This window comes from Orcinus orca, chromosome 11 (genome assembly GCF_937001465.1).
Source record: "Orcinus orca chromosome 11, mOrcOrc1.1, whole genome shotgun sequence".
Lineage (NCBI taxonomy): Eukaryota > Metazoa > Chordata > Mammalia > Artiodactyla > Delphinidae > Orcinus > Orcinus orca.
In genome coordinates this window covers 3,590,786-3,614,227 of record NC_064569.1, presented here as the reverse complement: position 1 = coordinate 3,614,227, position 23,442 = coordinate 3,590,786, and the positions used below count along the sequence as shown (strand labels likewise).

Here is a 23,442-nt window from a genome sequence, read left to right as displayed (position 1 = left end):
GACCTCAACGCTCCGCCGGCGCCAATTTCAAACAGCGGAACAAACTGAAAGCCTCAGAGCGGGACCCCACCCCCGGCCCCGGCCCCGGCCCGGGACCCCCCCTCCCTCCCGGGATCCCGGGATTCCCCGCCCCGCAGCCGGGGTCGCTACCCGGCCTGCCGGTGGGAGCAGCGCGGAGCCGCCCGGAGCCGGCGTGTCCGGCGGTGCAAGCGAGGTGAGTGGGCGGCGTGCGAGAGGCCGGGGCCGGGAGTACGCGGAGGGCTGGCTCCGGACGGGGCTGGCGACGGTGCGCGGCACTGCTGCATCCAGCCTCCCGGCCCTCCTCACCTCTCCCGCTGAGTGCCCCCGGCCTTCCCCCGGGAGGAGGGGCGGCCCGCTTGCTCCAGCAGACGGCGGCTGGGGTCCCTCTGAGCTTACTGCGCTGGGAGCCGAGGCCGACCTGCTCGCACGCTCCCCTGAACCCCGTTGCTCTCACCTCTAGGCCTCCACTCCGCCCTTTCCCAGGACCCTCCTTCGGGTTCCGGAGACCCTCGCAGCCTAGCCCTGGTCTGGATGTGGGTGAGTCCCGGGAGCCGCTCCGGAAGTCTCCGGGCTAGAAAGTGTTGGCAGTGGTAGCAAGAGGCTGGTCAGAGTAGAAGGGAAAATTAAGCTTTAGACCAGGAAGTTATCTTTTGCGGGTGGGGAGCGACTACTAGTATCTACTGGTTGATGGGTGGAGGGAGGGAGGCCGGAAGAGATAGGAGGTGGAAGTAAAACTGAGATTTGAAGGTAGAGGAAACCTAGATATACAGGAAAAGGAGGCAGAGTGGAGAGGGTCTGTGGATTCTAAGCAGATGGCAAATGTCAGGCGAGTGTGACAGTCCGTTTTAGGGAGAAGGCAGATATCCTAAAATAGGGATAGCCCATTCCTCTGTCGCTCAGAGTACCTCTCACTAGAATTTCACAACTTTACACAATGGTAGAGTATTCCACAGATCTGTTAAAATCAAAAAACACAACTTTTAAAAGATAAAACAGTTTTCCTTAACACTACAAAACCACCTTAGCACACTGAAGATAGCACAGTCTGTTAGTCAGAAGACAGGGATAACAGTCTTGGTTCTGGAAGAGAAATTAAGCGATACAGTCACATGCTTAGAAAGTCAAAATATGAATAAGCACATGCAAGTACTAAAATGTCACTATATAAATAGTTTGCAAACTGTAAAAGAAAAATGTATTTTTTTTTTTAAGAAAGGCAAGGATAATAGCCTGTGAAATGATGTCACCCCTTAGCGTTACCCTGGGCCTTGAGTAGAGCAGTTTCCCCCTTATCTGAGGTCTTGTGAGCTGGAAGATGATTTCTTCAGTGGTGTGACAATAATGGTACAATCTGCCTTTTTCCTCTGATTTTGTGGGCTCAGATCCTTTAATTTATAAAGTAAGTTGGTATAAAAAATATGTGGTCTACGCTAGAATGGATTATGGGATCAGAGTCTTGTCAGGATGTCCTATTCCATCATTCCCGTCCCAATAGTCACTGCAAGGGATCTGTGTTACAGTAGGAAATAAGAGACATTTCCACATTTTTGTAGCTTCCCTATTTATTTCTGTAGCTAAACATTCTTTTTTGGCCACACCGCGTGCCATGTGGCATGTGGCATCTTAGTTCCCTGACCAGGGATTGAACCCTCACCCTCGGCAGTGAAAGCACCAAGTCCTAACCACTGGACCGCCAGGGAATTCCCAAAACATTCTTAAGCTCCTAGAGCTTTGACTATGTTGACCTACAGCCAACCTAATCCCACTTTCCCCCTTTGAATTTCTTCTGTTTGCTTCAGTTTTAACTTTTGTCAGTAGAACTCATCTCCTTATTGTCTGTGGTCTTTACAGAGCCCCAAGGAGTATTCACCTGGGCCTGTGGGCTTATGCTCCTGGTCATGTGATGAGGAAGACCCCTCCCTAACAGAACCTCCTTCTCAGCCTAATAAACCTCTGACCTCCTGCTGCCCCTTGTGCTTTCCAGGGTCCATGCTTGTCATTCTCAATGGAGAGTGAAAGCACAGATTCATAATGAAAACCAGCCCCCGTCGGCCATTGATTCTCAAAAGACGGAAGCTGCCCCTTCCTGTTCAGAATGCCCCAGGTGACACATCAGAAGAGGAGCCTAAGAGGCCCCCTGCCCAACAAGAGCCTGCTCAACCGCAGGCCTCCAAGGAGGTGGCCGAGTCCAACCCCTGCAAGTTTCCAGCCGGGATCAAGATGATTAACCACCCGACCATGCCCAACACGCAAGTGGTGGCCGTGCCCAAGAATGCCAATGTCCAGAGCATCATCACAGCGCTGACTGCCAAAGGAAAGGAGAGTGGCAGCAGTGGGCCCAATAAATTCATCCTCATTAGCTGCGGCGGAGCCCCCACTCGCCCTCCAGGACCCCAGCCTCAAGGCCAAGCCAGCAATGATCCCAAGAGGACAGAAGTGATCACCGAGGCCCTGGGACCAAAGTCTGCATCCAAGGACGTGAATCTTCCTAGACCAGCTGGAGCCCTTCCCGGGCAGAGATGGGAGAACTGTGGTATGTGGTCTGTAAGGCAAAGGGCTGGGGAGCTAGCCTTCCCTCTCTGGTGGTGAGGACTGCAGTCCGCCACATTGATGCTTAGGACACACAGGCGTCTGCCCGAACCGGGGGAAAGTCTTGCCTTTCTTCATCCTAAAACCTTGACCCGGATCCTTTGGGCACTGTCAAAGGGGTTGCAATGTAATTTAGCATTTCTACTCCCTTCTTTACATTGGAAAAGGATTTGTTTATCGTTTCTAGTTATCCCCTGCATTGACCACATAAGGAAATAGGAATCTTTCTCCATCTTAATGAAGGAGAAAGCATAAGGAGGAAAAGTGACTTTCCTTGTTGAGATGCTCAGTCATGCTTTTATAAGGTCGCCTTGACTGAGCTCTAAGGCTCAGTGTGGCTCAGACTGAAATGCAACTTGAACCGTGCTCCTGAATTTCTCCCGACATCCTAATGGGGCGGAGTACCCGGGATGTGTTCCCTGTCCCTCAGGGCAGAGGTGATCCCTAACTGCCACCTTCACCGGGCCTGCTGGGCTCGGGATCAGGCAGCTAAGCGGCGTCTTGGGTTGTTTCCCCCGTAGCTGGCGGCGAGGCAGCCGGCTGCACGCTAGACAACAGCTTGACAAACATCCAGTGGCTTGGAAAGATGACCTCCGATGGGCTGGGCTCCTGCAGCATCAAGCAAGAGGCGGAGGAGAAGGAGAATCGTCACCTGGAGCGGAGTCAGGCTAAGGTGAGCTGTCCCGTCACTCACTAGGGCAGTCAGAGCTGGTGCAGGGAATTTCTAAGACGGGAAATCAAGCGGCCTGTGGAGTAGAATTTCCAAGTTCTGGTATTAGCACTCACTTAGTGTGACTCTATATAATTTGGAGCTCCCTTTCTACCTGGGATCTTCCCCCCCGCCCCCGCACCTCCCTCGCTCCTATCTGTGAAATTTCCTTGAGGACAGACTCCTGTGGCTCGCTCTGTACCCCGTCAGCACTGGGTTTAGTACTGTGCCCTTAGTAGGTATTGAGTAAGTATTCAGGAAATAATGAAGAGGTCTCAGTTTGGAAAGCCACTTGAACTTTAAAGAGGTATCCCAACAGTATGAAAGGAATACAGCATTTTTAACAAGATTGTTTTATTAGAAGATAACTTAATAGCAAATAAAATGAGTTAGTTGTGAATTTTAAATACCTCTCCAGCAATCAAAATTGATTTGACCCATTTGTGTAGCCTGGGTTTGTTCTTCATGGTTGCCCTTTGTATATACCCTTTAATCCATCATTCAACAATATTTATTTTTTTATCTTTTTATTTTTTCCTTAAATAATTTTTATTTTTTTAACATCTTTATTGGAGTACAGTTGCTTTACAATGATGTGTTAGTTTCTGCTTTATAACAAAGTGAATCAGCTATACATATACGTATATCCCCATATCTCCTTCTTCTTGCGTCTCCCTCCCTCCCACCCTCCCTATTCCACCCCTCTAGGGGGTCACAAAGCACTGAGCTGATCTCCCTGTGCTACACGGCTGCTTCCCACTAGCTATCTGTTTTACGTTTGGTAGTGTATATATGTCCACGCCACTCTCTCACTTCATCCCAGCTTCCCCTTCCCCCTCCCCATGTCCTCAAGTCCATTCTCTACGTCTGCGTCTTTATTCCTGTCCTGCCCCTAGGTTCTTCAGAACGCTTTTTTTTTTTAGATTCCATATATATGTGTTAGCATACGGTATTTATTTTTCTCTTTCTGACTTACTTCACTCAACAGTTTTTAAAAGGGAAGATTTACGTGGATGTGTACATAGGTGGAAACTGAGCTGTTCACTTAGAACTTGTGTACTTTACAAAGTTATAGCTCAATTTTTAAAACATGGATGATCAGATCTTTGCCTGCGACTTAGCCAGATGTGTGCCCTGCTGACATTTGTCTGTCCCATACCCTTGGGAATATTTCTCTTGTACAAACATTGAAAGGAGGTGGGTTTATTCACATCACATCAGGAGTAGAAATCAGACTAAGACCTAAGTCCCTCGACGCTCAGGTCTGAAAAATGGGTGTAGTTTTAACATACAGTTGATGCTTTAAGAGTCATAACATGTACCCAGACTTTCCTGAGAGGTTTCAACTGACAAAGACTGGACTTCTAATTATTATTGGGCAATATCTTCAAAAAAATGACTGACGACAGAGAAGTGGTTCTATGTTTGGAGACTGGATTAGATCACCTCTAAGATTCTCCCTAACTCTAAAATTTTATTCCATGGAATAGTGGTCTCAGGTGATTTGTTTCCAGTACAATTCTATGGGATAAAATGTTTCTCTAGGGGATGTTCTTTGGGGTGGGGTGGGGCGGGCGAGGTCTTGTGAACTCTCCGTGTCATCGCCTTTTCTCTTTCCCTTTGGCTTCTCAGAACGCTCAGGTTGAGGGGCCCCTGGGAGCATCGGCAACCTGGCCGGACTCCGTGTCTGAGCGGCCACCCTACTCTTACATGGCCATGATACAGTTTGCCATCAACAGTACGGAGAGGAAGCGCATGACCCTGAAAGACATCTACACTTGGATCGAGGACCACTTCCCCTACTTCAAGCACATCGCCAAGCCAGGCTGGAAGGTACCGTGTCCTGTAACAGCCACAGTCAAGGTCAGTCCGGCCCAACAGTTTGTCTACACGGAAGGGCAGTGGTCTGTGTCAGGTGCAGAGGGAGCAGTTAAGTGCCAAGGATGCTAGAACCTTCAACAACCATATCTTTTGGATTGGGACTCGATCCTGCCGAATCCAGACAAAAGCATCACTAACAGCCCTGTAACCACGTCACCTGTCGTTACCCTGGGTTGATGGAGACTCCAGTACAGCACAGAGCCCTCTTCTGTGCTACACTGAACAGCAGCTGGAGTGACTTAAGTAGCTTTGTGAAAATATATTAATGAAAAAAAAAATCTGTAGGCCTCACGATCCAAAGATTCACCTTCTATAAAGTCACATTTCTTCTCCAGAAGGCGGGGATCTTTTCCTCCCGCTCACGGGAACACAGATGCCTGGGAGCCATAGCTCACATGGGACTCAGAGCCGCAGCGTAGGTGCCCCAACAGATGCTCTGTCCCAGGCCAGCGGGCTTTTGTATTGTTTTCCCCACAGCAGGACAGTTAACCTCACACTCACCTCAACTGAATTCCCCAGCAGCATAATTTTTCTTTTTTTTGGCCATGCCACGTGGCTTGTGGGATCTCAGTTCCCCGACCAGGGATTGAACCCGGGCCACAGTAGTGAAAGCCCAGAATCCTAACCACTAGGCCCCCAGGGAGCTCCCTGGCATCGTAATTTCTTCACTCGCCTCTCTGGCTACTGGTTGCCACCCACAGCCTCACTCCTCTTTCCCAGCCCCTGGCAGCTGTCCAGGTCTCTGCTTTATCGCCCCCTCAGGAATGGCCCCAGTCTCTGTCCCTACTGGGCAGATGGGTTGATGGCTCCGGTTGCCAGCTCTGCCACGCGGAGTGTCACAGGAGCTGCCAATAGGCACGGTTACGAGGACACAAGGCCTGGGCCTGATTTCCTTGGGGGACGTCGGCGGTGGTGTTTGCAAAGCCAAAGTAGCTGATGAGTGGCATCCTCTACTTTCAGAATTCCATCCGCCACAACCTCTCCCTCCACGACATGTTTGTCCGCGAGACGTCAGCCAATGGCAAGGTCTCCTTCTGGACCATCCACCCCAGTGCCAATCGCTACTTGACGCTGGACCAGGTGTTTAAGGTAAGCATCCAAATAGGCCAGTGTTGGAGGTCATGAGATCCATCGCGAAAGGAAAGAAGTCCTCTTGGGACGAGCTCATCCGATCAGGGTAGAGTTAAAGGCCAGCCAGCCCGTAAGGGATGGTACACTTCTCTGCTAGACCAGGCCACAGAGAGGACTCTCTGATCCAAACACGGGACCTCCTGGGGCAGTGTTGCCCTGTGATGAGAACTGCCTGGAACACTTGTTAAAATACAGCCTCCTGGGCCCCTCTCTTGGGGCTTCTGACTCAGTAGGCCTGGGATGGCCCCAGGAATATGTGTTTTTAGCAAGAATCTCAGGTGATTCTTACAGAGGAAGTCTGGGAAACCTGGTTTTTAAAAAGCCCTTCTTTAGGCCGGAGAGCAGAAACGAAGCCCCCTGAATCTCTCATCAGAAGCGACTGCTTTGGAGTTTCAGAGCGCCGACAAGGGCGCCGCTAGCTGCCCTCGTCCTCCCGGGAGGGACCGTTGTTGAGGGTGGCCCTCGGCGTCCATCAGGAATAGGTTTATCCGGTCTGGTCAGCTTGACTGCACTGGTGGTAACTCCGTCTTGTTTCTCTCCCACGATGCCTGACCACCACCAGCCACTGGACCCAGGGTCTCCACAATCGCCCGAGCACTTGGAATCAGTAAGATTCTTTCCCTCCCGCTCGGGGCTCGGCCTTGCCTCCTTTCCACGCTCAGCATGGCTTCGGTGACAGGGACAAGACATTAGCAGGAAAGGGAGCCTGTGGCTGTGTGCCTGCCAGCCCTGAACGCAGGGCACCTGAGCTGCTGGGTGTTCAGGACACGTGACCTCCACCTCCTTCTGCTCCCGTGGGCTCATCACGGTGCCCCAAGCAGCGCGGCGCGTGGCAGGAGAACCCGCCATAGTCTCCCTGCAAGATGGTGACCACGGTGCATGGCACGGGCCTGGAGGGCGGCCGTCTTTGCTCTCACTTCTCTACCTGGCTTTTCTCTGCCCCTCATAGAGCTCCGTGCTTTGCATCCCGGGGGTGAGGACACCTGGATGAGGTGGTAGGACCGCCCACTGCCGTGTGTCTGTGCCACCACCTGCCCAGGGCCAGGCGGTCGGTTCGCTCCATGCCCGGTACCGGAGCAGCTGGTGGGGTCGCCTGCCTCGTCCCCCTGCGTCTCTGACCTGGTCTCTTTCTCCCCCTCTCTGCCCCAAACAGCAGCAGAAACGACCCAACCCTGAGCTCCGCCGGAACGTGGCCATCAAAACCGAACTCCCCCTGGGTGCACGTTAGTATGGGGGAGCCTGGTCCCGGGGGGCGCACCTGTAGGGAGCAGACTCGGGGGTCCCAGCCCAGGGAAGGAGAGCAAAGATCCCGTAGCCTGGAAGGGGCCTGTCCCTGGGTCCTGCTCCTGACCCCTCCCGGTCCCCCCCAGGGCGGAAGATGAAGCCTCTGCTGCCGCGGGTCAGCTCGTACCTGGTGCCCATCCAGTTCCCAGTGAACCAGTCCCTGGTGCTGCAGCCCTCGGTCAAGGTGCCGTTGCCCCTGGCAGCCTCACTCATGAGCTCAGAGCTCGCCCGCCACAGCAAGCGAGTCCGCATCGCCCCCAAGGTCAGTGCCTCGGGTTCTCTCTGAGCAGAGAGTCCAGTCAATTAGAGATTCTGCCAAGTGTCCCTTGAGAAGCTTATACGTCTAGTTGGGACAAGGCACCGGCGCATAGGAAAGTGCAACAGCATCATAAGAGCTAACAAGGAACCTGCCGTAGGACGTAAGGGATGTTGGAGGGCCCACCCATGCCTGATGAGTTTACAAGAGCTCAGACAAGGGTGATTATAACAGATGGGCTGGGACGGTTCAGGAGGAGTTCACAGGGAAGGAGGTTTTACAAAGTAGATTTGGGCAGCAAGCAGGTGTGGAGAGGGCCTTTATTTTTTCTTTTTTAAATTTTTATTTATTTATTTTTGGCTGCACCACGCAGCCTGAGGGATCTTAGCTCCCCGACCAGGGATCAAACCCTCATCCGCTGCACTGGAAGCTGGAAGCGCGAAGACTCAACCACTGGACCGCCAGGGAGGTCCCTGGAGAGGGCTTTATAATGGGCATGCCCTGGAGGCCCCCGGTAACCATGGTCTAGTGATGGGCCAGTCTAGCTCTGGGTTTCTCAGCCTCCATACAGCTGACATTTAGGGCTGGATAATTCTTTGTTGGGGGTGGAGGGGTGCTGCCCTGTGCACTGAAGGGTGTTAGCAGCATCCCTAGTCTCTCCCCACTAGATGTCGGGGGCACCGCCTGGTGTGACAATTAAAATGTCTCCAGGTGTTGTCAGATGTCCCCTGGGGGGAGTTGCTCCTGGTTGAGCATCAGTGGTCTAGCCTCGAGGGCTGAGGACAGTGAGTGAGGACCGTGCCGTGATGCAGAGAAGGATTTGCGAGCAGGAGCTGGCCTGTAACAAGTACAGGAAGGGCCCCTGTGCCCCTTTCTCTGAGATGGAAGTAGTGGGGGCTCCAGATAAAGAGTCTTGGGTTTGCTCTTGTTTTTTGTTTTCGTTTTGTTCTGTTGTTTTTGGTTTTTTGGTTTTGGGGTTTTTTTGGCCGTACCACACAGCATGCGGGATCTTAGTTGCCGGACCAGGGATCAGACGCCTGCCCCCTGCAGCGGAAGCATGGAGCCTTAACCACTAGACCGCCAGGGAAGTCCCTGTTTTTGCTTTTGTTTTTTTAATTTAAAAAATATCATTTTAGGGCTTCCTTGGTGGCGCAGTGGTTGAGAGTCCGCCTGCCGATGCAGGGGACAAGGGTTCGTGCCCCGGTCCGGGAAGATCCCACATGCCGCGGAGCGGCTGGGCCCGTGAGCCATGGCCACTGAGCCTGCGCGTCTGGAGCCTGTGCTCCGCACCAGGAGAGGCCACAACAGTGAGAGGCCCGCATAACGCAAAAAATATATATATGTATCATTTTAATATACATAAAAGTATACCTACGAGCATAGATAATTTTACATAAATGCATTCCTGTGGTTGTAGCATGTACACTGTTTTCGTTTCAATGCAGTCTTTTCCATCTCCTTTTCTTCTTTTTGCTTCCCCTCGCCTCACCTTCACCCATGTCGCCCCTGCTCCCCGTGATAAGCCATGTTGACAGTTTAGCATGCTTTCTCCCACTTGTTCATGCTCTTAGTATACTCTGCATACACCGATCGCCACAGCCATGTTATACACGCACACACCACACACAGCGTTGAAAATGGGATCGTATTACACTTTTTTTTTTTTTTAATTTATTTTTGGCTGTGTTGGGTCTTTGCTGCTGTGTGCAGGCTTTCTCTAGTTGCGGCGAACGGGGGCTACTCTTCGTTGTGGTGCGCGGGCTTCTCATTGCAGTGGCTTCTCTTGTTGCAGAGCACGGGCTCTAGGCGCACGGGCTTCAGTAGTTGTGGCTCACGGGCTCTAGAGCTCAGACTCAGTAGTTGTGGCGCACAGGCTTAGTTGCTCCGCGGCACGTGGGATCTTCCCGGACCAGGGCTCGAACCTGTATCCCCTGCACTGTCAGGCGGATTCTTAACCACTATGCCACCAGGGAGGCCCTACACACACTTTCTGCCCCAGGGAAATTCTCCCAAGTCACTTGGCATCACTTTAATTTATTGTTTTTTGTTTTTTACTTTTTTGAGGGGTTTCTTTGTTTTTTAATTTTATTTTTTGGCCGTGGCAGGCAGCATGTGGGATCTCAGTTCCCCAACCAGGGATAGAACCCGTGCCCCCTGCAGTGGAAGCGCAGAGTCTCAACCACTGGACCACCAGGGAACTCCCTAATGCCTTTTTTTTTTAATTTATTTATTTAATTTATTTATTTTTGGCTGCATTGGGTCTTTGTTGCTGCACGCGGGCTTTCTCTAGTTGCGGCGAGCAGGGGCTACTCTTCGTTGCGGTGCGTGGGCTTCTCACAGTGGTGGCTTCTCTTGTTGCGGAGCTCGGGCTCTAGGTGCGTGGGCTTCAGTAATTGTAGTACACCGGCTCAGTAGTTGTGGCTTGCAGGCTCTAGAGCACAGGCTCAGTAGTTGTGGCGCATGGACTTAGTTGTTCCGCGGCATGGACTTAGTTGTTCCGCGGCATGTGGGATCTTCCCGGACCAGGGCTTGAACCCGCGTCCCCTGCATTGTCAGGCGGATTCTTAACCACTGCACCACCAGGGAAGCCCTGCATTGTTTTTTAATGGCTACATAATATTCCATGGTGTGGCTCTGCTGTACGTTTTCCAACCATTCCGCTTTCACGGGCACATTATGTTTCTAGGTCTTTTTGCCCAATGGCGAACATTGCAATAAATATCTTTGCAAGTATCTTTCTTACTAGTGTTTTTATTTCTGTGGGAGAACCAGACATGAGATTGCTGAGTGAACAGTTATTTTAAAGTTTATTAAATATTGCAAGATTGGCTTCCAGAAAAATCTGTGATAATTCACACATCCACCAACAAGACCTATGTTTGCCAGCCATGGGTGTTATCAGTCTTTTTAATATTTGCCCCTCTGTGGTGTATGAAGGACAGCTCCTTGTTTCATTCTATCATCCTTTGCTTATCGGTAAGTCAGCACCTGCTCACTGCGTTTGGTCACTGGGAATTTTTCACTGTGAGACGATTATTTATGGACATGGCCCATCTTCCTATAGGGTTTTGCTAATAATTTGTGATTTCTTTGTTATTAAAATATTAACCTGTCTTTTAAGATTTTTTTTTTTTTTCTGTACGCGGGCCTCTCACTGTTGTTGCCTCTCCCGTTGCGAAGCACAGGCTCCGGACGCGCAGGCTCAGCGGCCATGGCTCACGGGCCCAGCCGCTCCGCGGCATGTGGGATTCTCCCGGACCGGGGCACGAACCCACGTCCCCTGTATCGGCAGGCGGACTCTCAACCACTGCGCCACCGGGGAAGCCCCGATTTTACATTTTTATGGAGTCAAGTATGTCTCTCTTCTCTTTTACAGCCTCTGGGTTTCCAGTCTTGGTTAAGAAGTTTACCCCCTGCCCCTCAGATTGTACATGTAGTTTCCTAGATTCTCTTTCAGGATTTGTGTGGTTTTAATTCTTCTGTTTAAGTCTTTGTATATGGTATGAAACAGCCATTTATTTTCTCTCAGATGGATACTAATTATGCCAGCACCACAGGAAACGCTGTCTTTTTTTTTTTTAATTTTATTATTATTTATTTAACTTATTTATTTTTGGCTGCGTTGGGTCTTTGCTGCTGTGGGTGGGCTTTCTCTAGTTGCGGCGAGCGGGGGCTACTCTTCACTGCGGTGCGCGGGCCTCTCATTGTGGTGGCTTCTCTTGTTGCAGAGCACGGGCTCTAGGCGCCAGGGCTTCAGGAGTTCTGGCACACGGGCTTAGTTGCTCCGCGGCATGTGGGATCCTCCCGGACCAGGGCTCGAACCCGTGTCCCCTGCATTGGCAGGCGGATTCTTAACCACTGCGCCACCAGGGAAGCCCAGGAAACGCTCTGTCTTTTACCCCCAGAATTGAACTACCACCTTCATCACCTAGTCTCATGTCTAATAGTCTTGAAGACTTTAGAAAGACAAAAGAGGATCAGTACCCGCATGTCACTTGTCTTAGTCATGAACTTGTGTCCCACCCGCTGCCTGGTTGAATCTCCAGACCTGGCTTTCACCTTAACCTGCTTCCCTTCCAGGTGCTGCTCGCGGACGAGGGCGTCGCCCCTCCGCCCACGGCAGGACCAGTGAAAGAGGAGAAGCTCCTCCTTGGAGAAGGGCTGTCTCCTCTGCTTCCAGTCCAGTCCATCAAGGAGGAAGAAGTGCAGCCTGGGGAGGAAACGCCACACTTAGGGAGACCCATCAAAGTCGAGAGCCCGCCCCTGGAAGAGTGGCCCTCGCCCTGCCCATCTGTCAAGGAGGAATCGTCCCCCTCCTGGGAGGATTCGTCCCACTCCCCCATCCCCAGGCCCAAGAAGTCCTACAGCGGGCCCAAGTCCCCAGCCCGCTGCGTCTCTGACCTGCTTGTCATCAAACGCAGGGAGAGGAGGGAGATGAGCCGGTCTCGAAGGAAACAGCACCTCCTGCCCCCCTGTCTGGACGAGCCGGAGCTGCTCTTCTCCGAGGGCCCCGGGACTTCCCGTCGAGCCACAGCAGGGTCCTCGCAGCCTGCCTCCCAGCTTGGCTCCTCCCAGGAGGAGGGCGGGCCTTTCAAGACACCCATCAAGGAGATGCTGCCCATCTCCTCCACCCCGAGCAAATCTGCCCTCCCCGTGACCCCCGAATCCTGGAGGCTCACACCCCCGGCCAAAGTTGGGGGGCTCGATTTCAGCCCCGTACGAACCCCCCAGGGTGCCTTTGGGCCCCTGCCGGACTCGCTGGAGCTGGCGGATCTCAGCGCCACCCCGCTGAAAAGCGTCCCCCTCTTTGACTCCCCCCGAGAGCTCCTCAATTCCGAGCCCTTTGACATCACTGCTGACCCCTTCAGCGGCTGTCCCTCCTCAGATATGGAGGTCCCCAAGCCAGGCTCCTCCGAGCCGCAGGTTGCCGGCCTCTCGGCCAACCGTTCTCTAACAGAAGGCTTGGTCCTGGACACGATGAATGACAGCCTCAGCAAGATACTGCTGGACATCAGCTTCCCCGGCCTGGAGGAGGACCTGCTGGGCTCCGACGACGTCGGCTGGGCTCAGTTCATCCCCGAGCTGCGGTAGAGACAGGACCACACCGCTCAAGCCGGCGGCTCTCCGGGCGCTCTGCGCCAGGACAGCAGGCGGGGGCCGTCTGCTCCTCCAGCCCACCTGGCCTGGTGACGCCAAGGCAGGCGTCACGCCAGAGCCGCCACTGGGCCTTCTGCAAGCCGCGAGGTCCTGGTGACCAGTCTCCGTGCCACCCACTCCCCAAGAGAATCTGATTCCTCCCTCCCTACTAGGAGCTGCGGGTGGGAACAGCAAAAACAAGGGTGAAAAGAGATGAGGAGCCCCCCCCCCGCCCCCGACTGTTTGTGCCTGTGCCCAGCCACACCCCCACCTTCCCTGCTGCGGGCAGGGTGGCCCTTGTAAATGGTGTATATGTTCCTAATTATCCTCTAATTATAAACGTAAACCTATCTCCTTAGATCATTATCTAGAGACTGCCAGAAGGGGGTCACGATAACCAGGAGGTTCAGTTCGCTTCTGTTACTTGCTTTTGGTTCCTGCAGTAGGAAGGGCTGCAGTGCACAGTTCCTCCCAGGTCCCTCCCTCAAGGGTTCCTCACTGTAGGTGCCCTGATACGTGAGTCAGCCTGCCAGGATCCCTCCTACTGCCACTGCCTCCCACCTGCCCACGTTTCCAAGTCAGCTTTCCTGCAAAAAGAAATCCTGGTGAAAGGGTCTCTTATTATGGGTCAAGAGTGGGGCGGGGGCAGGGAGGCACCTGGAGCAGAGTGGGTGCCCAGATGTGCCCGAGAGACATTTCTCTGATAAGGTCCCTGATCATGCCAGAGAGACGAGTTAGGAGGCGGAGGCCGGCTGGCCTGTCTGCCTGCCTGTCTGCGCTGGTGCCGCAGCTTTGCAGAGAACCCAGCTTTGCAGAGAGCCGCCCTGGGCCCCAGCTGACCGCGTGCACAGCCCCCAGCTCCAAAACACTACTGTAACTACCTACTCAATAAAGCCCAGGGGCACATGCTGGTCTGTGGCGCGCTGGTGTCTGGTCCCTACGGTGTGAGGGGGCTTGGGAAGGAAAGTGGGTGACGATGAAAATGGTTGTGACAGGGAAGATGCAAGGCTTGAAGCCAACACGGAGCCCTGGAAGGAGAGTGCAAAGGGCTGTGGCCCGGTCACCTCCCTCCTCCGCCCTGGCACGTCCTCCCAGCTCAGCAGTCAATTGGCAGTTTTCCCAGTACCGGGCCTGCACAGCCAGCCTCTTTTGGGGACCTCTGAACCTGCTGGGTCACTTAGGCCTTCCAGGGCTCCCTGAAGAAAGGCCTACCCAGGGGCACGCGCCCACCAACATTAGGGAAGGATGGGCCCAGTTACAGGCGCCTCATGACCACCTCCACCCCCAACCGGAGGCCTGGGAGCCAGCCCGCCCTGCTTTTCTGCCCCCCACCTCGAAGCAGCTCCTGTTACGAGCCCTATTCCCCACCTGCCTCACCTGAAAGGCAGCCAGGGCCCGAGGGACTGGTGAGCCCTCCCAGGGAGAGCTAAGGGCCTCCTCCCTGCGTCTCCACCCAGGAAGCATCACCATGGCAACCCCAGCAGCAAACAGTGCTGGCAAGAAGGTCTTCCCTACAAAGCTGCCCCTCCTGCAGGGAAGCCCAGGAAAATGGCCAGCAACCGGCAGAGATCGCCCTGGGGGCAGCGTGACCGCCCCGCATCAGAGAACCTTTTCTGAAGGCGGTGGGCGGGGCCGCATCTCTGCAGCTGCCTTTCTGTACCACACTGGGTGAGAGGCTGTCCCCAGCCCCACCCCCCCGCCTGCCCCCTGCCTGCCCTGGGGTGGACCATGCTTTCTCCCGGGCAGCAGAGCTCTGGGCCCGTGAACCCTTGTCCTATGACCCTGTGAACACGGAGCTCAGGGCAGAGGAGAGGAAATGTCTGGTTATGACATCCAGACCCACCCCTGCAGTGTGCGTGTAGACATGACTTAGGGGACTGGGCCCAAGCAACAGGTGAGTTTTGGGGATCAGAAAAGTCCTGGGACTTCCCTGGTGGCGCAGTGGTTGAGAGTCTGCCTGCTAACGCGGGGGACACGGGTTCAAGCCCTGGTCTGGGAGGATCCCACATGCCACGGAGCGACTAGGCCCGTGAGCCACAACTACTGAGCCTGCGCATCTGGAGCCTGTGCTCCGCAACAAGAGAGGCCGCAATAGTGAGAGGCCCGCGCACCGCGATGAAGAGTGGCCCCCGCTTGCCGCAACTAGAGAAAGCCCTCACACAGAAAAAAAGACCCAACACAGCCAAAATAAATAAATTAATTAAAAAAAAAAAAAAGTCCTAGCGGCTTCCCTGGTGGCACAGTGGTTGGGAGTCGCCTGCCAATGCAGGGGACACGGGTTCGTGCCCCGGTCCGGGAAGATCCCACATGCCGCGGAGCGGCTGGGCCCGTGAGCCATGGCCGCTGAGCCTGCGCGTCTGGAGCCTGTGCTCCGCAGCGGGAGAGGCCACAGCAGTGGGAGGCTCGCGTACCGCAAAAAAAAAAAAGAAAGGAAAAGAAAAGTCCTAGTGGGACGCAGAGGCATTTGGAGGAGCCTGGTGTCCTGAGTGGCACAGACTCAGTGCCGGCTCTGCTGCCCTCACTCTGTGCCGGGGGCAAGTTGTTCACCCTCACGTGCCCTGCTTCTTGCGTCTTTGAGATGCAACAAGAACACTTACTCGCAAGGTGTGAGGGTTAAATGAGATGAGGATAAGTATTTCGCAAAGTGTCAGGTATATATCTGCCACTGTTCATTTCACGGGGGGTGGAGGGGCGCCAGAAAGGAAAGGAACCCACATCTGGATGCTTCCTACACGAGGGGGATGTACCAATGACAGAGCAGCGGGGGACGGGAGGGGCGGGGCAGAAAAGCTCCACCCCATTCCCTGGAGAATGGTTTCCCTTCTGCACTCTGCTTGGAAGGGGCGTTTTCCCTCACACTACCTCAGGTCCAGTGTGCCTGGAGAGGAGCGCCAGACCCCAGGCAGGAACGGGGGCCCCAGGACGGGGGGATGGTGAAGGCAGAGTGAGGAAAGAGAAAATGTCAGCTGAGGAAAGAGCCTGGGAAAACACAACCTGATAGATGGACAGAGGGCAGTCTATGAGGACGCGTGCAAATCATACCAAGCGGCCACGCGCTCTGGACAAGAACCGAGAAAATGTCCCGTCCTGTCCCAACCCCCCGCCCCTGGCCACCCGGTCCCGATGAGAATCTGGGTCTGGAGGCCGCGGGCAGCTTGTCCGCTCCAGCCGAGGAGAGGCAGAGGGCTCCCAGGCTCCCTTGTCTCTCCCTAGATGGTCCACGCCCATGAGACCCTCCCGACGCCCCACACGTGGGCTCAACGCGAGTTCGTCCTCCCCAGGGAGTCCTCAGAGCTGCCCGGCCTCACCTGGCAAACCTACCACCAGCTGGCCCTGAAGCTGCCACCCTGTGTGGAAATGAAGGCCAAGGTGCGTCATCGACTGGCCTGCCCCTGGAAGGATGCGGCCCAGCACACCTGGGGCTTCCACACGTGGCTGCATGTGGGACGTCTGCCGGCCACCTTCCCTGCCAGGCCTGACAGGCCCTATGACAGCAATGTCTGGCACTGGTTGACGGATTCCAGGGCCCACCGCCACCCCCGGCAGAGCCCCCGGTGCCCCCTCCGTCCTGGATGGGTCAAAACAGCTTTCTGACCTTCATCTCCTGTGCTCCTCTCTTTCTGGACGCACAGAGGAGGCACCAGGTGATTCTCAGGACAGTGAAGGAGCTGAGAGAGGTGGGGAAGCTCACGCTGAGGAGTGAGGTCAGGGCACCCCTGCTCGATGCCAACGGCAATGTCCTGCCCCCGAAGAACTTCAAGAAGTAAGAGGAGCTCCCTCCTCGGGGAGCCCACCCAACCCACCCGTGCCCAGGGGACCCCTCCCTCTTTCCGATTCCTGTTTCTGACATCTTACCGTCCCTCCTCTGGTCACCTGAAAACTCAACTCTGTCCAAACATAGCTGGAGGGACCAGGTGGAGGCCAGGGAATGACAGCCAGGGGCGGGGCTTGATTACTTAACGAAAATGTAGGGGAGACAGCTGTGTATTGATACTTGATGCCTGCCAGGACCCAGGGATACAGAGAAATGTCATTCAGTCCCTGCCCTCAAGGAGCTTCTGAAAGGCAGGTACCAACACACGTGCATGGAAAGACAGCTCTCAACACCAGCCCGCGTGTGCCAAGTACCCAAAGCGTGAGACAGACAACGGGTGTTGTGAGGACGTCAATTATTAATAGAAAGAGCCGAGAGCCTGAGGCAGAAGCTTGGATTAAACTCCAGACTGTGTCACTTTGGCAAATGGCTTAGTTCTTCCAGACTCAGTTCGATGGTTGCTGAAAGATGGGTGGGGAAGGGGGGAGTGGTGAGTGCTGTGCCCACCTCACTGCGTGAAGATAAAGTGGGTGAACGGACACATAAAGTCACCATAGCAAACACAGACGTTATTACAGAAATTCAGAAGGGGGGGGTGTCGTCTGGAGCACCGCCCCAGGAAGGCTTCGTGAGGCGGGCTAGAGGGGTAGAGGCTGGGAGAGGAGGAAGGCTTCGGAAGCGTCGAGAGGAGGGGTGGCTGGTGTGAGCAGAGGCAGGAGTGTGGAGGGACTCTCCCTCCCTGCCCATTGTGGGTATGCACGGGGCGTCTCCATTCCGCTGCCCTCTAGGCTCTGGGCGTGGGTGGCAGGAAACAGGGAGAGGAATGCAAAGCGTGTCTCAAACTCCAATCCCATTGACAGAAGCCCCAAGGGACTGGAGTGGGAGGCTGCGGAGGTGTTTAATCTTTAAAAGAAAAAGCCAACAGTTGGTGATTTTGAGAGACGATTACTAGGACCTCGACTTCTCTCTGCTGTCTCGCAACGCTGACCACTGACGGCTACTCCGTACTAACTCTGGACACACGGACGTGGGGAAGACTCAGATCGCTGCTCAAACACCTCACAGCCAAATGGTTCTAATCACTTTACTATATTACTTAATCCTCCCACTACTCCCTGAATAGAAACTACTATTATCAACCCCCTTTTACAGATGGGGCATCTGAAACACAGAGAGGTCAAGTATCTTGCCCAAGTTTGCACAGCCAGTAAGAGCAGAGCTGGGATTTGAACCCAGGGAGCACAGCTCCAGGGCTTCATTCTTTTTTTCTTTTTTTTTTTTTTTGCGGTACGCGGGCCTCTCACTGCTGTGACCTCTCCCGTTGCGGAGCACAGGCTCCGGACACGCAGGCTCAGCGGCCATGGCTCACGGGCCCAGCCGCTCCGCGGCATGTGGGATCTTCCCGGACCGGGGCACGAACCCGTGTACTCTGCATCGGCAGGCGGACTCCCAACCACTGCGCCACCAGGGATCCAGGGGTTCATTCTTAACCACCACGCTCCACCTCCCCTCCTGTCGGACCCAGGAATCAGACAAGTTCACAGCCAACATAATGCTCTATAAAGGTAGCAGGAGAGAAATACAGTATCATCCACAGAGAGCTTGGCCCAGTGCTCGGTGCACAGGGAATATGTGTGTATGCTGGCAGAAGCAGCCAGGCCCTGGGAGTCGAAGAGAACTAGGCTGGAATCTACCATCGCAAACTTGCAACACAACTTCAACATTCTTAAATTCCTTGAGCTTCACTTTCCCCAGGTGTGTATTGGAGATGTACCTGGTACCTTTCGGGGTATGGTGTCTGGCAGGGAGAAGGGGCTCAATAAATCATCTCTGTGCGAGAAGGGTCCTGGTTTCGCTGGCTTGCTGCTGTAGCCCTCCCCTGGAGCAGGAATAAAGGAGGAGGTGGCATTGGAGCTGCACCTTGAAGGGCATGTGAAGTCCACCAGGTGGCAGCAAGAGAGAGTGAGAGGGGAGGCCCGCCCAGTCTTGTGGCCCCTGCGGAGCAGCTCTGGAGGGGCTTCAGATGAACCCCGTCTAGGAGATGAGACAGCACATTCTGAGCAAGAGGACCACACAAGGCTTCCAGACGCCCATGATCATGGGGAAGCAGGACATTTACCTGCAAACCCCGCCTCCCTCCAGTCCGACAGTACGTTAGAATCACCGGGCCCACTTCAGAAAAATGTTGAGGTTTGAGCCCCACCCGGGAGAGTCTAACTTGCTTGGCCTGGGGGAGAGTCCAGGCACCAGTGTTTCTAAAAAGCTCCCCAGGGTGATTCTAACAGTCAGCCAAGCCTGCGAACCTCTGATCAGCAAACGGGAGGATACCTGCTGGGCCAGGGCAAAGCGCGTCGAACGATTTGCCAACATTCAACCCTGTTGTGTTGAACCAAATACCGCAGGTCTGCAGAAGAGTGAGCCGTGAGACCGGTGTTGCAGGGCAGCAGGGCAGAGTGGGAAGGGCTCCTGGACTGCGTTTGTGGAGAAGGTGGGGCTTGGAGGACAGCTGGAATCTGGACGACCCCTTTACAGGCTACGTGTCCGAAGGATGGAAGATTGACCCACCAGATAACATGATTTCACCAGCCTAACGCCAAAACGCACACACAAGGTGCAGGCCGTTGGGCACAGGTCAGTATCCAGGTGGGGAGAGAGCTGGAAGGGGCCTCCACAGTCTGATGGCTGACAGCTGGCGGAAGGCAGCATCTCCTCCCCTTCTGCCCCCTCCATCATGCCCAGGTCTCTCCTTTGACCTCTGTCCTCTCCACACCCCTTCCCCCCCGACAGGTACCGGCACATCTCAGCTGGTGGAAGGTGTGAGCCTGGAGGCCTCCAGCTCATGCCCAACCCACTTCCCAGTGATTTCGCCAGGAGCTGGCCCTGCCCAAACCCGCTGCCTCATTACCGGGAGAAGACGGTCAAGTTCGCCTTGCTGCCCAGGGCGCCTCTGAGTCAGGACCTGGTGAGGAGTCACCAGACCCTGCTAGTGGACCGGGTGGTCTTGCCCCTCCATTATCTCTCCAGGGCCCATCCTGGCAAAACCTTAGCGAGAAGGAGAAGACCTGGACACATCTAGAAGAGCCTCCAGATGGGTGGAGACTGCAGTGGGCATACGGACCCCCAAGCCCTTGTGTTCTCAACCAATGTACCTTCAGCAAGAAGGCTTGGGTGGCTGAAGGTGCAGGCTTCTGCAGAACCCAGCCCCTGCACCATCCTTCCAACTTCATCTGTACCCCAGGCTCCTGAAGATTCTACTGAAATTCTAATTTGTTCTGTCACCCTTGGAGGACCCCTCGCGGCAGGTAGGAGCACGGGTGTGGTGGGGAGAGCAGAGGGGGATCCAGTTCCTGCAGACTGCCGAGGAGTGGGGAGGGAGAAGGGGTGTGTGTGTGTGTGTGTGTGTGTGTGTGTGTGTGTGTGTGCGCGTGCGTGAGTAGGTGTGGAGGGGGAGAGGCGCTGTAAGACATGTGGCTCTCGTAACCCATTTGGAATAAGACTGGGATTGGTCAGGATACAGAAAGCTCCTCCCTGGACAACTTGACGTCTGGACAAATCTCAGAAGCAAGTCTGCTGGGCTGCAGGTCCCACACAGGGTTTGGGGGAGCAGAGGTCAGGCCAAGGCTGTGCTGGAGGATGGAGAGTCAGGTCTGAGGAAGGCTGACCAGGCCTCGGTGGAGGGACAGGAGCAAAGTGGAGACTCAAGGTAACGGTGGGAGCAGTCACCCCAGAGCATCGTCTTGGGCCTGGGCCCGTGCTGCTGACCCCTCGTGCCACAGCTTTTGCACTGGGAGGTAGCGGCAGAGACACGTGGCCTCAAGTGGAGGCAGGTAAAGCGCGTGGGTCCGCAGGGTGCTGGCCGGCTGGGGCAGAGAGTGGAGGGGGAGGGGCAGCGGGGAGTGGCCAGAGAGGGAGAAGCTGCAGGTGGGGCCCACCTCACCTCCCCTGGCCCCTGGCCCACGCCATGTCGGTGACCTTCCCCATCGGGGCTGCTCTTGGCTTCTGCTCACTGCCCTCTTTGCCCACTTTCCTCAAGCTGTCAGCACCTGGGAATCAAACACCGCTGGGGTTCCAGCCCTGGCATAACCACTAACCAGCTGTGTGCCCTTTGGGAGGGTCCTTTTTCCCCTCAAGCTCTCAGCTTCCTCCTCTGCACAGCGGGAGCCACTAGGGCAAAAATAAATGGAATAAATAAAAGAAACAAGTGACACACCTGCGAAGTGCCTGGCACAGCGTTGGCCCTCCGTACCTGCAGCTGTCAATCATTACCTGTAGAATAAAAGTAATAAGTGGGTGGGACACGATTCAGCCTTATGGAGGAGTGAAGCACTGACACACGCAAAAATGTGGAAGAACCTCGAAAACATGAGTGGACGACTCCAGACACAAAAGGGTGCATATCGTACGATTGCATTTCTAGGAAGAGTCCAGAGGAGGCGAATCCCTAGAGACAGAAGGTGAATCGGTGGTGGCCAGGCGCTGGGGAGGGGGATGGGGGCTGAGTGCTTCATGGGTACAGGGTTTTCTCCTGGGGCGGATGAAAATATTTTGGAACTAGATAGAAGTGCTGCTTGCACAACATCATGAGTGAACAAGATGCCACTGGATTGTACAATTTAACATGGTAAATGCTGGACTTCCCTGGCGGTCCAGCGGTTAAGACGCCATGCTTCCAATGCAGAGGACGCGGGTTCGATCCCTGGTCGGGCAACTAAGATCCCACGTGCCACAGGGCAACTAAGCCCATGGGCCACAACTAGAGAGAAGCCTGTGCACTGCAACAAAGGACCCCACGTTGCCACAACTAAGACCCAACGTAGCCAAACATAAATGAATAAATATTTTTAAAAGGTAAAAAGATGGTAAATGTTATGTGAATTTCATCTCGATTAAAAATAATTATGTAGGACTTCCCTGGTGGCTCAGTGGTTGAGAGTCCGCCTGCCGATGCAGGGGACAAGGGTTCGTGTCCCTGTCCGGGAAGATCCCACATGCCATGGAGCGGCTGGGCCCGTGAGCCATGGCTGCTGAGCCTGCGCGTCCGGAGCCTGTGCTCCGCAACGGGAGAGGCCACAGCAGTGAGAGGCCTGCGTACCGCAAAAAAAAAAAAAAAAAATATATATATATATATATATATATACACAAAAATAGGGTATGTATAGAGAATTTCCAAAATTCCTTCTAGTTCCAAATCTACAATTCCACCATGGTCCTTCTCCTGGCCGCCTCTCCCTGTGGTGGGGTGGCCCAAAGCCAAGGGAGGAAGGAGAGTTTCCCGAGCTCTCTAGGGGAGGGTGGGGCTCAGGGAACGGGCGTTCTCCCCGCTCTGGATCAGGAGTGACGGTGGAAAGGAGGAGGTCCCTTGACTCTGATCCTGGCATGTCAGAGCGGGGAAGGCCTCTGGGAAACAAGCGTTTGGATGGTAAACCAAGGCCCAAGGCCGAGGCGATTTGCTCCGGCCACACAGCCGGGTTGTCCTTGCCCTCCTGGTACAGCCAGGGCTCCGGGCCCTGTGCTGTCATCCTGCTTCTCAGACTACTTGCCCGTCATGCCTGGGTTTCGTCACCTCCAGCAAGAGAAGCCCAGGGCACACTTAGAGGGTTAATAGGAAGTTCTGGGGCATGAGACAGAGGAGAAAGCCTCCCACTCTCCAGCCCGGAGCTGGGAGGGAGGGTAGAAGGGTGAGCTGCGCTTCCACAGACGCCCGCCTTGCAGACCCAGACCCCCTCCCCCAGGCTGCCGGCCTCACGAGGGACTTCCACCCCTGCCTCCACCCTCGGCTCTGCTCTCTGGGTGGCGGCCTCCTTCCTGCTGGCAGCACTGCCAGGGGCTCCCTTGTCCATCACCAGCCAGAGATGCAGAAGCAGGATTCCTGGAATTCCTGAACTCCACCAGGCCATGGAGCTCTGGGGACAACAGCCTCCGTAGGTCCTCCTGGGCCTGGGGACTCTTCAAGGCAACCCTCAGCCCAGCCTGCCCGCAGCCATGGGTATCACCCCTCCCCCACGCTCCCCCATCTGCTCAGTATGGAGTCCTCGGAAGCCTCTGCGGGGGTCTGGGGGACCCCTGCAGCCTGGGCCCACCTTCAGGACCTACTCTCTCACTGCAGCTTTCTCAAGCAGATCTGAGAGGGAAGCAGGGCTGGAGCCCGCTTGCCCCATACCTCGCACCCCTCCCCAGGGCACCCCGTGCTCTGCTGAACGACGCCAGCTTCAGGACGCGAATTGATCCCAGCACAGAGGTTTCAGAGCCGCTTCTGGGTCCTCCCCTCCCCTCCGCAGCCTGCCTCTCCCTCAGCCGGGCTCCAGCTGAGTGGGCAACTGAGACCAGGTCAGGTTGCTGAGCCACTAGGGCCTCAGGAAGGGCTGGGGCCCATAAGGCTGGAAGCTGGGGGGCTGGGGGCCCCTGGGGGAGACGCAGAGCCAGCCAGTCTCCATCTCACCTGCCCGACTGCAAGGCTGTCCCATCTAATTGCCCTGCCTCAGAAAGCCCTGCCACTGGGGACTTCCCTGGTGGTCCAGCAGTTAAGACTCTGTGCTCCCAATGCAGGGGAGCCGGGTCTGATCCCTGGTGGGAGAACTAGATCCCGCGTGCTGCAACTAAAGGCCCGCATGCCGCAACTAA

The 23,442-nt window shown here is 55.0% G+C and overlaps 2 protein-coding genes across 5 annotated transcripts; both read left to right on the top strand.

Annotated features, from left to right (window-relative positions):
* Positions 1 to 61: 61 nt before the first annotated feature.
* FOXM1 (forkhead box M1) lies at positions 62 to 13,921 on the top strand. Of its 4 annotated transcripts, none has more exons than XM_033404234.2 (10): positions 62 to 214; positions 482 to 558; positions 2,006 to 2,554; positions 3,132 to 3,283; positions 4,952 to 5,182; positions 6,161 to 6,289; positions 6,894 to 6,938; positions 7,485 to 7,554; positions 7,702 to 7,877; positions 11,952 to 13,921. In XM_033404234.2, the coding sequence occupies exons 3-10, from the start codon at positions 2,053 to 2,055 to the stop codon at positions 12,960 to 12,962; spliced, it is 2,316 nt and encodes a 771-aa protein (XP_033260125.1). In that variant the 5' UTR covers positions 62 to 214; positions 482 to 558; positions 2,006 to 2,052; the 3' UTR covers positions 12,963 to 13,921. The 4 variants fall into 4 exon arrangements, with proteins under 4 accessions (XP_033260125.1, XP_049550729.1, XP_033260127.1 ...); XM_033404236.2 differs by having other exon boundaries at positions 64 to 214; positions 4,952 to 5,152; XM_049694772.1 differs by lacking the exon at positions 6,894 to 6,938 and having other exon boundaries at positions 63 to 214; positions 4,952 to 5,152.
* Positions 13,922 to 13,989: 68 nt separating this feature from the next.
* Positions 13,990 to 17,165, top strand: TEX52 (testis expressed 52). The gene is given in 4 exon segments (XM_033404180.2): positions 13,990 to 14,577; positions 14,580 to 14,626; positions 16,221 to 16,539; positions 16,542 to 17,165. Coding segments are annotated over 4 exon segments (621 nt in total). The 5' UTR covers positions 13,990 to 14,555; the 3' UTR covers positions 16,775 to 17,165.
* Positions 17,166 to 23,442: the final 6,277 nt, after the last annotated feature.